The 18,052-nt window shown below is 34.1% G+C and overlaps 2 protein-coding genes across 2 annotated transcripts in view; one reads left to right on the top strand and one right to left on the bottom strand.

Annotated features, from left to right (window-relative positions):
* Positions 1-1,674, bottom strand: part of LOC146995591 (transcription factor unc-3-like) — an 83,694-nt gene extending 82,020 nt beyond the window's left edge. The window contains exon 1 of the mRNA XM_085824478.1: positions 1,562-1,674. Coding sequence (XP_085680604.1) covers positions 1,562-1,659 — 98 coding nt within the window. The 5' untranslated portion in view covers positions 1,660-1,674. The remainder of the gene's footprint in view (positions 1-1,561) is intronic.
* The window catches only part of LOC146995590 (inositol polyphosphate-5-phosphatase A-like), a 214,360-nt gene that overhangs the window by 43,715 nt on the left and 152,593 nt on the right, over positions 1-18,052 (top strand). The gene's annotated exons all lie outside the window — the stretch shown is intronic.

The following is an 18,052-nucleotide window of genomic DNA, read 5'->3' as shown; positions in this document are numbered from 1 at the left end:
CTGGGATTCACTTCACATTCGAAACGGCGTCTTATACCGGAAATTCGAATCGGATGATGGGAAGACGTTCCGATGGCAGCTGATACTTCCAAGATCCCGCAATCCTGATGTCCTTAAAGAACTACATAACAGCCCTACGGGAGGTCACTTTGGAATAATGAAGACCTTACAGAGAGTTCGTGAGCGCTTTTACTGGAATAATGCAAAGGATGACGTGCAAAAGTGGTGCCGATCTTGCGATGCCTGTGCAGGTCGGAAAGGACCTAAGAGACGCAGCCGAGGCAAGCTGCAACGTTACAACGTAGGGGCGCCTTTTGAACGAATCGCCTTTGACATCCTGGGACCTCTGCCACGAACTGCTGATGGCAACAAATACATACTCGTTGTCGTTGATTACTTCACCAAGTGGCCTGAAGCTTATCCTATTCCTGATCAATTTATTTTAAGTTCGTAAAATAGTTAAGTGCCTACATTTCATGACGATGTGAAAATGGAGTGTGCAGAGTAAAATCTCGTTTCCTATAGGCCATTATGTCTCAAAATGACGCGATTTCGTCACAAAACATAAAATAAAAAAATTTTTAATTCGAATTTCGAAAAAAATCGCTTCGAGGTGCACTGGCTCTTGTCTAAATGCACCTATCTACCAAATTTCGTAGCCGTGAGTCTATTAACTTACGTGCAGCGCGAACGAAAGACACGCACACACAGACAGACTCTTTCTTTTATTATACTATGTAGAGACTATATTTTTCAATTTTAATAAAGTTATTTTGATGTTTTATGTATTTTTGCCTTGCCACGAAGTGTGAACTGAATTAACTGAATGAGAAATATATATCTAATGAAATTCGAGGAAATAAGTTTAAATTAAATGCAGCAAAAACAAATCGTACAAGGAAGTCATGTGGTAATACACATTCGATTTTTTTATAAAGCAATGGAAATATCAATGCAATGACATTAAAAATTTAATATGTTTTTAAATTAGTAATGGAATTATATTCATTTATGTACTCTTAATTGCATTTATTTTTATACTAAAAATTAGAATTTTAATCGCACTATTTGAGAAAAAAGTAACAAAAAGTGGTAGTTTGCATACTACATCATTACCAAATAAAATATTTATAAATACTTTCGGATTGTTTTCCCTTCCATAATACAAATTCTTAAATCCTTAAATCAAATTTCAGGTATAGTAAGCATTAATTACATTAATCTACATTCCATTACCAGCAATATTCTTATATTTTAAGAAGGATATGTTTCTGAGACATGTTACTGTATTTTGAACAAGCGATGAACTAAAGTTCAAAAGCTTGACAGGTCTAGATGATATGAAAATTTCTTTAATAATATCCCAATTTATTGAACGATGATCGCTAAGCAAATCTTCGACTTGATCGACACTCAGTTATTTAAAGTAAATGATCTAACAAAGCGAGTTTCGTCTTCGATGTATTCTATCCCTTCATTAAACATCTTACACTACTCAAAATCTCTTACGCTGAATAAAATATTGCCTTCAAAAGCATTTTACAAAGTTTCAAAAACTTACCTAGCGGATTTCCATTGCGAGGACAAAATTTCACGCAGATTCTTTGCGATAAGAATCGCTATTTTGGGAAATTTCCAAAGGAAAAATTCTTTATTCATTAAAAATTAATATATCTGCAAACGATAAAAGAAAATGAAATGCGAATTGTTGCCACATGTCGATGGAACTCGTCAACTTCTGAAAAAACTTCGCAAACGAATTTTGGACGCTCGCATTTTAAATTATTCATTCTCAATATTTTGATTCCAATGTACGGAAATGAATTTTAAATAACAAAAGTAAAATGTAAATCCACTGCACTACAGAAATCTATAGAAAGCATAAAACGTAATCTGCTGTGATTGCTATGAGCAATTAAGCTGAGAATGGCTGCATATGAATTGAAGAATTTTTCATTCAAAGCAATTGAGGAAGTTTCCAAAATTACGTAATTTCCTACTTTTTCCAAGAAAAAGAAATGAAATCTTACAAGAAATCCACTTTTTACTCTATCTTGTGTTCCTAATTGGAAAACTAAATTTGAAAAAGTTGTAGTACTTATTGCTGAGTACTTCTTTCGTTGAAAATTTGTTCACATTTGTTCACTAGAAAGCCATTCTGATTTCATCTCAAGTAAAAATTTTTAATTGAATTTTATTATTTATTTATTTCTCAAAAAATAGAGACATGATTTTCAGAAATATTCAGAAAGGGAAAAAAGAAAAAAAAAGATTTCTGGATTAGGTTTTTGTCATTTTGCTCCATCTACCGACTGTATAATATCGTTCATTTATTAACACAACATCTATAACACCTTATATCTATAAAACAACATCTTACATCTCCTCTCATAAAACAAACTGTTCAAAGTTCTATCAATTTCACTCGTGCAGTCAACAGCTAAAAATTAGACAGCTCGCGAAGAAAAGTGTTAAACTATGGATTTAGTATCCCACATTCGGGTTCCTGCTATGCGTCGACCTCGAAGACATTATTCTACTCTTGACATCATAAAAAGAACCATCATCGTAAATAAGCCGAAACCTGAAAAGAAGTACGAAGGGAGAGGGGAAGATTGTGTGCTAAGGACAATATTGAAAGGAAACATCTTAATTGTCCATCTTTGCACAATAACATCGTCAACAGTCCCTTCTATATTTCATCTAAAACGAAAAATATCTTCAATCTTTAACAGTTTTGGAAATGTTCATTTCATCTTAAAAATAGCATTTACTGAAATAAAAGTCATTATTAGGTGGAAACTCACAGTTCGGTTATCAGTTGTATCACTTCAGGTTAAGAACGTCATAATCAGTATTATTTTATTCATCTTCTTCTGCTTGAGTCCATTGTTTTATGTATTCAGCGCATGTACTTGTTTTAGTGGGTCCTTCATGATCTCCTTCTTTTACAACATCATAGGAGTCATTATTCTTTATTTTGACAATCTTATACAAGCCTAAATACTTTGATTTTAACTTATTGGTCCAAATTGCGTCCTTTTGATTGCTACTAAATCATTAATTTCATAACATTTTGAAGAACGTCTTCGAAAGTTATATGTTTTCTTATTTTCTTCTTGTACCTTAAACATTTGTATTTTCGCATCTTTTCGAAGCTCTTCTCTGTAAGTTTCAAAACTATTTTGAATTTCTGCGTCAATTATTTCTTTTCCAGAAGTATAATCAGTATTTGCTTGAAAATTAAAAGCATTTTGTTTGCTTACTTCAGATATAAAATTAACAGCTGATATTGCTTTAGAAAGTCTTCTTTTGGGGACAGAAGATTCTTCAAGAAACGCCTCTTCTGTGACGTTGTCTTATGTTTAGTTGCTTTGTAAATTGATGTTGAAGTCGCACTAGATGGCGTTGGAACAGCATCAGCACCACACAGGTCTCCCTAATGTTCCCAATCATCAGCATTAAGAATTTCTCGCAACTGACGACAACCTTTCTGATATAATTCTGATATCTTCATGAGTGATACACATTTTCCTTTCTAATTCTGCTTGTTTAGCAAATAATCTCTTCTCCATAATTTCCCTCATGCAATCTTTTTCTAAAGCTAGCATTTCTTGCATGTTCAGTTTAACATTTTGAACTTTATTTTCTTTCTCAGACAGGATTTTATCTTTGGTGATTGCTACTAAATCATTAATTTCATAACATTTTGAAGAACGTCTTCGAAAGTTATATGTTTTCTTATTTTCTTCTTGTACCTTAAACATTTGTATTTTCGCAGCTTCTATTTCATTCTTGGCATCTAATAGTTGTTTCTGTAAAATTTCTACAGCCTGATACGGAAAGTTTTCTTTCCAAAGACATAACTTGTTCTTCATGAACATCCAAATCCAATTGTAAAATAGATTTTACTTGTTTTAGTTGAACACTTTCTTTATCTCTTATATCTTCTGGGTATCAGAGATATAGGTTTGTTATCTTTTAAAATAATATGCATTTCAGAATTAGTATCTTAGGCTTGTCTTCCTTTAAGTTTTTCAGACATACCAGGATCCAGGATGGAAGTTTGATATTTCTGTTTCACCTGCGCACACTGAGCCGGTTCTTGGTGGTTGTATTGGTTACGCGGTCAGAGCGGACAGTGGCTACAGCGGACACGTGAGAGTAGCTAGGTGGACAGAGCGGACATTCTCGCACTTATTGTGTTGTTTTCCTAATCAGTCATATGTCATCTATTGTGTAGTTTCGAGCTTTGCACCTGCTGTAGAGAAAAGCCGATACTTATAATAGAAAATGTCTTTCTCATTTTCTCAGTCGATGTTTGATCCTTATGAAGCGTGTATGTCTTTTTTAGCGTCGAAAAAAAATCTGCGATGGAACCCATAGCCATTTTAAAAAAATTACTCTCTACAAAAAAAGAATGTTTAGTTGTAGATGATTACCCACACCGAAAAAATAAATTAGGAATGAGTTGGGTATGTGTAAAAGAAAAGACACATCGTTGTAAAGGAAATGTAAAGAGAAATTTTCAATACAAAGTACTGAAGAAAGTACATATACGAAGTACATTTCTGCGTGCCCAACATTACTGAGAACGAAGTTAAAAGGAAGTTAGAGACTTGCAGAAGAAAAGTCCCCCCCCCCAAAAAAAATCAGTTCCCGTTCCCCATATATTTCCAAAACTACTTTCAGAATTATATCAAAAAGGTTATGATTTTATTACTAAAATACCGGCATACTCCAGTGCCAAGACTGTTTTATGTAAGGAGAGGAGAAAGGCTTTGGGAGCTATCCTAATTAAAAGGCTAAATATTGACAAATTAAATACATAAACTGATTCAAAAATTTAAGTTTCTCGTTTGAATATTTTGATCAATTTTGTGTTAGTTAATATTTTTTGTATTTTCCATATATTTGTATTTTCCATAGCTGTCACTGATATTACTTACTGAACCAACTCACAGAACATTTAGAATTCGTCTGCAATTTTCATCAAAACAGATAAATTCAAAGTGTGCAATTTTGCTGTTTAAGTTTTAGTTTAAAATACTAAAATTCAAACAAAAAATGCCTACAATGTTTAAATTGTAACATGCATTATTTTGTGCTTTTGTATTTTAATATGTTTGTTTATATTTTTAATATGTGTTTTTGTTTAATTTAAAAGGGTCAAAATTCAAGCAAGTAAATTTACACAATTTAAAAATTACAGTAAGCATACTTGTCTTATTTTATCTTAAAATTCTAAAAGTTAAATGCTTACAGTTACATTTAAATATTTCTAGTAGCTTTATTTGCCATTTTTTCCCCTTAAATCTTTATTTCATGTTTTATATTTATTTTATTTTTGTTTGAAAAGTTTTAGTTTAAAATACTAAAATTCAAACAAAACAATGCCTGCAATGTTTAAATTGTAACATGTTTTATTTTGTGCTTTTGTATTTTAATATTTTTGTTTATATTTTTAATATGTGTTTTTGTTTAATTTAAAAGGGTCAAAATTCAAGCAAGTAAATTTACACAATTTAAAAATTACAGTAAGCGTATTTGTCTTAAATATTTTATCTTAAAATTCTAAAAGTTAAATGTTTAAAGTTACTTTTAAATATTTCTAGTAGCTTTATTTGCCATTTTTTCCCCTTAAATCTTTATTTCATGTTTTATATTTATTTTATTTTTGTTTAAAAAAAATCTGAATTTCAGCTTTAAAAAAACTATTTAAAAATTACTAGTTTATTTAATTTAGTTTTTTTGTTTTAAAATGCTAATATGAGCCGGAAAGTTTTATATGCATCAGAAAAAGAAATATGTATTTATATAAATTTTGCAGATTAGAAACCTTGGAAGTTCTATCATTAGATGAAAAAGAATAATTCATTTATTACATAACAGTAAATGGTTTAGAAACATGTAATTTAAATCAGAATTTTCCGAATTCATTTAGTAGGAAAAAAGTCCATATCAATCATGAAATTGGTAAATTATCAATTGTAAAACAAGTTAAAAAAATTAAGGAAATGTCGTTTTCCAAATAATTCTTATTAAAATTCTGGATTGACAGTCTCGTTAATTCACAATAAGGGGGAGGACAAAGACCACAACAAAGTTTTGTTCACATCTAATACAGCAAATGCTTTATTGTGTGCTGCTGCAAAAATAATCATTAACGGTTTTTGTAATAAAATAGTAACCATAATAATACAACATACTACGGAATCATAGCACCCATATAGTGCCACCTATTCCAACTGGGCACAAAAATAAGAAAAACTAAAGCAAGTCACAATTTTTTTTTCTGCTGTAGCATTTTGTGAACCAAAGTGGTCCTTTCATTTATATCCAACAATTTAAATATTTCCATACATTGGTAAGATTTACATTTTCATACATTGGTCAAACATTAACATTCAAGCATATATTACTACAAACTGACAAAACAGCAGTGTGTGTTATGAAGCATTTCAACAAAGGTGTGTTTCTTCGTCACACACGTATATACATACATAAAAATATCTTTCTACATTAGTAATAATAATATTATTGCAAATAATATGATTCAGCATCATAAGCATAACAGTATTTTTTTAGGGGAACAGCTTTAGTACAATACATAAGTAAGAAATTACATTAAACAAAATGGTCTCGCAAAACAGATTTAATTCATTAATTTGAATCAGTTTTGCCAGCAAAGATTTTTAAAAGTAGAACTGAATAAGATATATTCTCATGTACTTTTAACTCAATGAATGTCTGAATTAATATAATTTATAAGTATAATATGGGCATACTATATATGTAATATATACAATCCCTTTGTTTTCAAATAATTTTCAATCTACAACTAAGTAGTTTTTGAAGCAGCTGTGTGATGCCATTTGTAATAAGCAAACTATGACTCTAATGATTGTATTCCACAAAACATAGAATTTGTTATTAATAAAATAAATATACTTTAAATAGTTTTTGACACACTTCAATCTGTGTATCGCTTCATTATGAATAAATAAATTTCTTAAACAATTTTTGTGTTAGATTAATATACAATAACAAAGTTTTGTAAAGTAGGGAAGAAACATAGTAGAGGTTTTGTGGATTATTTCTCTAAAATCCCAAGTATTCAGGAATGGTACTTTCACCTTTTATAGATAGAACTAAGAACAGCTGTACATTGACAGCAAATTTCGTGTTCAGTACTGTAATTAAAAAATGAGTTTAGATGTTGCAATAAATTTTACTCTTCACCATTTAACATGTTTTGATAAATTCTATCTAAAAGCTCTCAAAAAATTGTCCATGGTGTCACTTCACTGGCTTTCTTTGAATTATAAGCAAATTTCAGAATTATTCATACCCTACCCCAAAACATACATTTTTTTACACTTCAGTTCGTGAATTTGTAATACATTTTCTGGTATTGGTCTGAAGGTTCACGTTCCTGCACAATGAAAGAACACAACACTGCACAGAAATCACCTCTTCTTCTAAAATGCACTTTTCAGAGAGTTTTTTTTTTGGGGGGGGGAAACTTTCTTTTTTTCTCTTAACCACAGTAAGTGTTTGACAGCAGTTTTCGTTGCCTTTTTATGTTTTCCTTTATTCTTTCTATGATGTGTTGGTCTTCAGAAAAAGATCGCGACTGCAAAAATGCTGGAATGATGGATAAGAAGCCATTGCTAGGTGGACCAATGGGAGCACCTGATTTGGTAAGATCACGCCTCATCATCATTACACGATCAAATCATGTGTAGGGCGCCATTGACAGTTTACACATCTGGGCGGACGATACGAGCTTGACGACCTTCCCATTCCAACAACAGTTCACCTAAATTCAAAGGAGATTCAAATAAATATTTAATCAAAATTTAAATAAATACTCATTCATTCATTTAAATAGAAAGAACAAAACGTTATTAACAGAAAATTGCTAACGGAACATTGTTAACGGAACAGTGTTACATAATGAAACACTGTTACATAATGGAACATTGTTAATATTGTTATTTAAATTATTAACTTTGCTTATGACAGAAAATTAAGATATTAGCTGAGAAGCTAAATATAGAGATACTGCAAGAAAACTTGGAATATCATTAGGCTTACCAGAAGTCCTCTTTTGACTAGAAATGATCTCGTCTGGCGATGCGGTGCCTGCCTCTCAGCCAGTTATTCATATTTTTCCACTTATGTGTTTAAATTTTAAAAGTCCAGAATACACTCAAATGATATTAATACAAACCTAAAAGAGCTTACAACATTCTACAATGCATTCATTATTACACTAAGGCACAGAAAGAAGTTTTGATGGAGCAGAACCTCTTATATGGATATACAGCAGTGAATTAACATGGTCTGAAATTGAAGCTTCAGGTGTAATTAAAAAATGTTGTCTAAATAAACAATTAAAACACAACTTTGAAGCTTTAGAACAGCCATTTTATTTTATTTTTAACAATAACAATGGTAAAGCAAAAACTGGTAACCATGGTAACGCTTTACGACTGTGCAGATAGTCTCGCAGACGAATACAAAAATTTTAAACAAGGTGAAAGCATTAATGAAGTTCCCGCAAATAACGCAATAAGCATGGATCATCCTTTTGATAATTGATTAAGTTGATGATTGCAAAGGCTTTTTGGCTAACTAGTTTGAAAATTTGGAACGGGATTATTTGGGAAAATAAATACTGAGAAGATGGATGGATATTTTTCGGGCATTTCAAAGGAGTCTGATGTGTACACCACATTGCTTCCTTGTAAATATTAAATTATGCACATTTTTCTTGCATTCCATTTATACTTAACCTAAAATTAAATTAAACCTACTTCGTCGATTGCACATAAAGCAAAATAGAATAAATGCATTCTTTAAAATTCACTGTATTTATTTACCATAGAGACACCCTGGAGCTAGTTTCACTTAACAGCGTTACATTTCATTCATTTTATAACTCGGAATGCACAAAAATGATATCATCTCAAGAATTAAATTATATTACCTGAAGAAATAAATTATATCATCTGAAGAATTACATATTTTGCCTAGGCTTTGTGTATAATGCATAAACATTCTATAGAATGACAAATGCTCTTTATTAAAAGATGTTCATTCCTCAAAAGTACAAATGTTATTTTGAAAAAGTAATGAAAGAGTTCCATTAAAAATCTGTCATTCAAAATACGTAAAAAAGTAGCGAGATGAATTTGATACAACATTATAAATTTGTATTTTTTATCTGGTCGAGACTGGGAATCAGTAAGACAACAATCTACCTGACAACGGAAATTAATTTCAGAAATAGTCATAAGTTTCACAACAATGCCCTTTATTAATAACTTTTTGTTTTTTCCGGCAGAGCTCACAAAGGTGGTTGTACAGTTCAGTATCATTTATGTGCAATGTTTTTGTATTTGGTTGAAAGTTCTTTCAACATTCTGTCGCTTCACCCATGTCCAGTACTCAAATGAGTTTTCATGAAGTACGGGAAATAACTCGGCATCCGCAACGTAGTACTGTACAGTATTGACGCTTCCTTTAAAATGATAAATCAATGTACTTTTCTTTTCCACAAATACACATCTTAGCGATTCAGGAACCATTAGTCCCATGGTTCCTTCTTAGTAGTCATTTGGGTTTTCATACATGATTTATTAACTTCTAGTAAGTAGTTTAGGTTCTTCAAAATGAATCAAAAATGTATTTCATGCTTTGCCTGTTTCTCATTTGGTATTCCTAGGAAATGTATGAAATATGAATAATTTCATACATTCCCAGCTAGTTATAGGTATTATGTACAATGCCTTTTAATTTTTTTATTACTACGGAATTCATATTTCATGAATCATCTTCAAGAATTAGATATAAAAATATACAATTTTAAAAAATGTGTTTTAGTAATATAATGCACATGCGAAATTTCATGTGAACAGATGCCTATGAGGGCTGAAAGTTTACATAAGAGAATACTAAATCATTTGTTCGAACCATTTTAAATAAAACTAATAGAAAACAAAACAAAAGGTGCTATGCCATTCAATTGACTTCTCTACATAAAAACAAGCACTAATCTGCTGCAAATAACAGGAATGATTAAGCATTCAGCAATATAATTGAGATAAACATAGTGAGCAGGGTGCATGCACAATGCTTACTCACCTAACGGAGGCTAGTCTCCAGATATATTGCTCAACCCTGAATGCAACACAAGAAAGATATTAAGAATGCAGGCATAATAGAATGAATGCAAATAACACTGCTTAAGGAATGATCGAAGAATACGCAAAGAAGCACACTGCACAAAATAAATAAAAAAGTAAAATGGGACAATGCTATATCTGCCGTTCTACTAGGGAAACCCGTAGAAAAGATGAGTGTTCTTAAACGTATACTCTAATATTTCAAGTCTCGTAAACTAGCGTTAGTCCTGCATATACTCTTAATATTTTCTAGTCTCATCTTCAAGTGTTCGCTACCAAAAACCAGTTCAATATGCCAAGCAGATATAAAATGGTGCTCCGTGTAAAAGTGAACCGCACGTTTTTCAATGAACACAGTTTTCAACTCAACACGAGTGAGTACAATGAACGTGACAAGCAAATATTAAATAGGAACTCTGGAAATATGTGAATAGCACATAGGATGCACATTAATATACCCAGTTGATATTGTTCGTTTTAATGCATCAGAATAACTTCTTATATCCAAACTCTACAGTCAACATTCTCTATAAACTCACAATCACAATGCATAAAACACTGCTAAAATACTCATTCATCACAGGGTTTCTTTAATAACCCATCTTCCAGAGTAACTTATAAATTTCGCTACAATTTTTAATACTCCACGGAAAATTTTGGCTGGGCCTAGTGATAATAGAATGCTCCATCAATTGAGTCATACAACAGGAGGTACAGCAACTCAGCTGGTGGTAAGTAAGCGTACACTCTCTCTAGGGTAGAAACTTCTTCTTTTTATGGGATCAGATGAGTACCGTTCACTCGCTGAAATAAACCGGTTCTTATTTATAACTTACAACTCACTAATAATAACCTTGATGAAAAAATTTGAGAAAAAATGTAACCTTATTCGGGTACAGTATTATATTTTAATTACGCTAAAGCCCTCCAGGAATATCTGCCTAAAGAGAGTGATGCCTTCGTGGAGGATTTTCGAAGTAAAACTGGTTCGTATACATGTTACACATCAGGAAAAGCACGAAAACGTCATGCAGCCAGCCCGTTTGCCGGGATTCCAACCTACTAATGTTCAGCGACTTTACTGCTCGGCCAAGTTAGGCATAGATATTTTCAGAGAATTTCTTTGCTCCTGATTTTATTTATTGAGATGATGGTAAAGCCTTGAGGGCTATCTATCTAAGGGAAGGATGCCTTCATATAGAGGACTTTCTAAGGGAAACTGGCTCGTATACACATTTCAAATGGTGAAAGCCACGAAATGACTCATGCAGCCAATCCATTTGCGGAATTTGAACATCGTATCGAACTACCAGTGTTCAGCGACTTTATCGCTCGGCCGCTGGTGGGCTGTTTGCTCCTGAAGAGAAGAGACTTGTGTCCGATGCTAACACTGCTTAAGGAATGATCGAAGAATATGCAAAGAAGCACACTGCACAAAATAAATAAAAAAGTAAAATGGGACAATGCTATATCTGCCGTTCTACTAGGGAAACCCGTAGAAAAGATGAGTGTTCTTAAACGTATACTCTAATATTTCAAGTCTCGTAAACTAGCGTTAGTCCTGCATATACTCTTAATATTTTCTAGTCTCATCTTCAAGTGTTCGCTACCAAAAACCAGTTCAATATGCCAAGCAGATATAAAATGGTGCTCCGTGTAAAAGTGAACCGCACGTTTTTCAATGAACACAGTTTTCAACTCAACACGAGTGAGTACAATGAACGTGACAAGCAAATATTAAATAGGAACTCTGGAAATATGTGAATAGCACATAGGATGCACATTAATATACCCAGTTGATATTGTTCGTTTTAATGCATCAGAATAACTTCTTATATCCAAACTCTACAGTCAACATTCTCTATAAACTCACAATCACAATGCATAAAACACTGCTAAAATACTCATTCATCACAGGGTTTCTTTAATAACCCATCTTCCAGAGTAACTTATAAATTTCGCTACAATTTTTAATACTCCACGGAAAATTTTGGCTGGGCCTAGTGATAATAGAATGCTCCATCAATTGAGTCATACAACAGGAGGTACAGCAACTCAGCTGGTGGTAAGTAAGCGTACACTCTCTCTAGGGTAGAAACTTCTTCTTTTTATGGGATCAGATGAGTACCGTTCACTCGCTGAAATAAACCGGTTCTTATTTATAACTTACAACTCACTAATAATAACCTTGATGAAAAAATTTGAGAAAAAATGTAACCTTATTCGGGTACAGTATTATATTTTAATTACGCTAAAGCCCTCCAGGAATATCTGCCTAAAGAGAGTGATGCCTTCGTGGAGGATTTTCGAAGTAAAACTGGTTCGTATACATGTTACACATCAGGAAAAGCACGAAAACGTCATGCAGCCAGCCCGTTTGCCGGGATTCCAACCTACTAATGTTCAGCGACTTTACTGCTCGGCCAAGTTAGGCATAGATATTTTCAGAGAATTTCTTTGCTCCTGATTTTATTTATTGAGATGATGGTAAAGCCTTGAGGGCTATCTATCTAAGGGAAGGATGCCTTCATATAGAGGACTTTCTAAGGGAAACTGGCTCGTATACACATTTCAAATGGTGAAAGCCACGAAATGACTCATGCAGCCAATCCATTTGCGGAATTTGAACATCGTATCGAACTACCAGTGTTCAGCGACTTTATCGCTCGGCCGCTGGTGGGCTGTTTGCTCCTGAAGAGAAGAGACTTGTGTCCGATGCTAACACTGCTTAAGGAATGATCGAAGAATATGCAAAGAAGCACACTGCACAAAATAAATAAAAAAGTAAAATGGGACAATGCTATATCTGCCGTTCTACTAGGGAAACCCGTAGAAAAGATGAGTGTTCTTAAACGTATACTCTAATATTTCAAGTCTCGTAAACTAGCGTTAGTCCTGCATATACTCTTAATATTTTCTAGTCTCATCTTCAAGTGTTCGCTACCAGTAACCAGTTCAATATGCCAAGCAGATATAAAATGGTGCTCCGTGTAAAAGTGAACCGCACATGTTTTTCAATGAACACAGTTTTCAACTCAACACGAGTGAGTACAATGAACGTGACAAGCAAATATTAAATAGGAACTCTGGAAATATGTGAATAGCACATAGGATGCACATTAATATACCCAGTTGATATTGTTCGTTTTAATGCATCAGAATAACTTCTTATATCCAAACTCTACAGTCAACATTCTCTATAAACTCACAATCACAATGCATAAAACACTGCTAAAATACTCATTCATCACAGGGTTTCTTTAATAACCCATCTTCCAGAGTAACTTATAAATTTCGCTACAATTTTTAATACTCCACGGAAAATTTTGGCTGGGCCTAGTGATAATAGAATGCTCCATCAATTGAGTCATACAACAGGAGGTACAGCAACTCAGCTGGTGGTAAGTAAGCGTACACTCTCTCTAGGGTAGAAACTTCTTCTTTTTACGGGATCAGATGAGTACCGTTCACTCGCTGAAATAAACCGGTTCTTATTTATAACTTACAACTCACTAATAATAACCTTGATGAAAAAATTTGAGAAAAAATGTAACCTTATTCGGGTACAGTATTATATTTTAATTACGCTAAAGCCCTCCAGGAATATCTGCCTAAAGAGAGTGATGCCTTCGTGGAGGTTTTTCGAAGTAAAACTGGTTCGTATACATGTTACACATCAGGAAAAGCACGAAAACGTCATGCAGCCAGCCCGTTTGCCGGGATTCCAACCTACTAATGTTCAGCGACTTTACTGCTCGGCCAAGTTAGGCATAGATATTTTCAGAGAATTTCTTTGCTCCTGATTTTATTTATTGAGATGATGGTAAAGCCTTGAGGGCTATCTATCTAAGGGAAGGATGCCTTCATATAGAGGACTTTCTAAGGGAAACTGGCTCGTATACACATTTCAAATGGTGAAAGCCACGAAATGACTCATGCAGCCAATCCATTTGCGGAATTTGAACATCGTATCGAACTACCAGTGTTCAGCGACTTTATCGCTCGGCCGCTGGTGGGCTGTTTGCTCCTGAAGAGAAGAGACTTGTGTCCGATGCTAACACTGCTTAAGGAATGATCGAAGAATATGCAAAGAAGCACACTGCACAAAATAAATAAAAAAGTAAAATGGGACAATGCTATATCTGCCGTTCTACTAGGGAAACCCGTAGAAAAGATGAGTGTTCTTAAACGTATACTCTAATATTTCAAGTCTCGTAAACTAGCGTTAGTCCTGCATATACTCTTAATATTTTCTAGTCTCATCTTCAAGTGTTCGCTACCAGTAACCAGTTCAATATGCCAAGCAGATATAAAATGGTGCTCCGTGTAAAAGTGAACCGCACATGTTTTTCAATGAACACAGTTTTCAACTCAACACGAGTGAGTACAATGAACGTGACAAGCAAATATTAAATAGGAACTCTGGAAATATGTGAATAGCACATAGGATGCACATTAATATACCCAGTTGATATTGTTCGTTTTAATGCATCAGAATAACTTCTTATATCCAAACTCTACAGTCAACATTCTCTATAAACTCACAATCACAATGCATAAAACACTGCTAAAATACTCATTCATCACAGGGTTTCTTTAATAACCCATCTTCCAGAGTAACTTATAAATTTCGCTACAATTTTTAATACTCCACGGAAAATTTTGGCTGGGCCTAGTGATAATAGAATGCTCCATCAATTGAGTCATACAACAGGAGGTACAGCAACTCAGCTGGTGGTAAGTAAGCGTACACTCTCTCTAGGGTAGAAACTTCTTCTTTTTATGGGATCAGATGAGTACCGTTCACTCGCTGAAATAAACCGGTTCTTATTTATAACTTACAACTCACTAATAATAACCTTGATGAAAAAATTTGAGAAAAAATGTAACCTTATTCGGGTACAGTATTATATTTTAATTACGCTAAAGCCCTCCAGGAATATCTGCCTAAAGAGAGTGATGCCTTCGTGGAGGATTTTCGAAGTAAAACTGGTTCGTATACATGTTACACATCAGGAAAAGCACGAAAACGTCATGCAGCCAGCCCGTTTGCCGGGATTCCAACCTACTAATGTTCAGCGACTTTACTGCTCGGCCAAGTTAGGCATAGATATTTTCAGAGAATTTCTTTGCTCCTGATTTTATTTATTGAGATGATGGTAAAGCCTTGAGGGCTATCTATCTAAGGGAAGGATGCCTTCATATAGAGGACTTTCTAAGGGAAACTGGCTCGTATACACATTTCAAATGGTGAAAGCCACGAAATGACTCATGCAGCCAATCCATTTGCGGAATTTGAACATCGTATCGAACTACCAGTGTTCAGCGACTTTATCGCTCGGCCGCTGGTGGGCTGTTTGCTCCTGAAGAGAAGAGACTTGTGTCCGATGCTAACACTGCTTAAGGAATGATCGAAGAATATGCAAAGAAGCACACTGCACAAAATAAATAAAAAAGTAAAATGGGACAATGCTATATCTGCCGTTCTACTAGGGAAACCCATAGAAAAGATGAGTGTTCTTAAACGTATACTCTAATATTTCAAGTCTCGTAAACTAGCGTTAGTCCTGCATATACTCTTAATATTTTCTAGTCTCATCTTCAAGTGTTCGCTACCAGTAACCAGTTCAATATGCCAAGCAGATATAAAATGGTGCTCCGTGTAAAAGTGAACCGCACATGTTTTTCAATGAACACAGTTTTCAACTCAACACGAGTGAGTACAATGAACGTGACAAGCAAATATTAAATAGGAACTCTGGAAATATGTGAATAGCACATAGGATGCACATTAATATACCCAGTTGATATTGTTCGTTTTAATGCATCAGAATAACTTCTTATATCCAAACTCTACAGTCAACATTCTCTATAAACTCACAATCACAATGCATAAAACACTGCTAAAATACTCATTCATCACAGGGTTTCTTTAATAACCCATCTTCCAGAGTAACTTATAAATTTCGCTACAATTTTTAATACTCCACGGAAAATTTTGGCTGGGCCTAGTGATAATAGAATGCTCCATCAATTGAGTCATACAACAGGAGGTACAGCAACTCAGCTGGTGGTAAGTAAGCGTACACTCTCTCTAGGGTAGAAACTTCTTCTTTTTATGGGATCAGATGAGTACCGTTCACTCGCTGAAATAAACCGGTTCTTATTTATAACTTACAACTCACTAATAATAACCTTGATGAAAAAATTTGAGAAAAAATGTAACCTTATTCGGGTACAGTATTATATTTTAATTACGCTAAAGCCCTCCAGGAATATCTGCCTAAAGAGAGTGATGCCTTCGTGGAGGATTTTCGAAGTAAAACTGGTTCGTATACATGTTACACATCAGGAAAAGCACGAAAACATCATGCAGCCAGCCCGTTTGCCGGGATTCCAACCTACTAATGTTCAGCGACTTTACTGCTCGGCCAAGTTAGGCATAGATATTTTCAGAGAATTTCTTTGCTCCTGATTTTATTTATTGAGATGATGGTAAAGCCTTGAGGGCTATCTATCTAAGGGAAGGATGCCTTCATATAGAGGACTTTCTAAGGGAAACTGGCTCGTATACACATTTCAAATGGTGAAAGCCACGAAATGACTCATGCAGCCAATCCATTTGCGGAATTTGAACATCGTATCGAACTACCAGTGTTCAGCGACTTTATCGCTCGGCCGCTGGTGGGCTGTTTGCTCCTGAAGAGAAGAGACTTGTGTCCGATGCTAACACTGCTTAAGGAATGATCGAAGAATATGCAAAAAAGCACACTGCACAAAATAAATAAAAAAGTAAAATGGGACAATGCTATATCTGCCGTTCTACTAGGGAAACCCGTAGAAAAGATGAGTGTTCTTAAACGTATACTCTAATATTTCAAGTCTCGTAAACTAGCGTTAGTCCTGCATATACTCTTAATATTTTCTAGTCTCATCTTCAAGTGTTCGCTACCAGTAACCAGTTCAATATGCCAAGCAGATATAAAATGGTGCTCCGTGTAAAAGTGAACCGCACATGTTTTTCAATGAACACAGTTTTCAACTCAACACGAGTGAGTACAATGAACGTGACAAGCAAATATTAAATAGGAACTCTGGAAATATGTGAATAGCACATAGGATGCACATTAATATACCCAGTTGATATTGTTCGTTTTAATGCATCAGAATAACTTCTTATATCCAAACTCTACAGTCAACATTCTCTATAAACTCACAATCACAATGCATAAAACACTGCTAAAATACTCATTCATCACAGGGTTTCTTTAATAACCCATCTTCCAGAGTAACTTATAAATTTCGCTACAATTTTTAATACTCCACGGAAAATTTTGGCTGGGCCTAGTGATAATAGAATGCTCCATCAATTGAGTCATACAACAGGAGGTAACGCAACTCAGCTGGTGGTAAGTAAGTAAGCGTACACTCTCTCTAGGGTAGAAACTTCTTCTTTTTATGGGATCAGATGAGTACCGTTCACTCGCTGAAATAAACCGGTTCTTATTTATAACTTACAACTCACTAATAATAACCTTGATGAAAAAATTTGAGAAAAAATGTAACTTTATTCGGGTACAGTATTATATTTTAATTACGCTAAAGCCCTCCAGGAATATCTGCCTAAAGAGAGTGATGCCTTCGTGGAGGATTTTCGAAGTAAAACTGGTTCGTATACATGTTACACATCAGGAAAAGCACGAAAACGTCATGCAGCCAGCCCGTTTGCCGGGATTCCAACCTACTAATGTTCAGCGACTTTACTGCTCGGCCAAGTTAGGCATAGATATTTTCAGAGAATTTCTTTGCTCCTGATTTTATTTATTGAGATGATGGTAAAGCCTTGAGGGCTATCTATC

This window comes from Stegodyphus dumicola, chromosome 9, assembly GCF_044657685.1.
Source record: "Stegodyphus dumicola isolate Sdum_Otavi_A_Nest chromosome 9, ASM4465768v1".
NCBI lineage: Eukaryota > Metazoa > Arthropoda > Arachnida > Araneae > Eresidae > Stegodyphus > Stegodyphus dumicola.
This window is presented reverse-complemented; position numbering and strand designations above follow the sequence as displayed.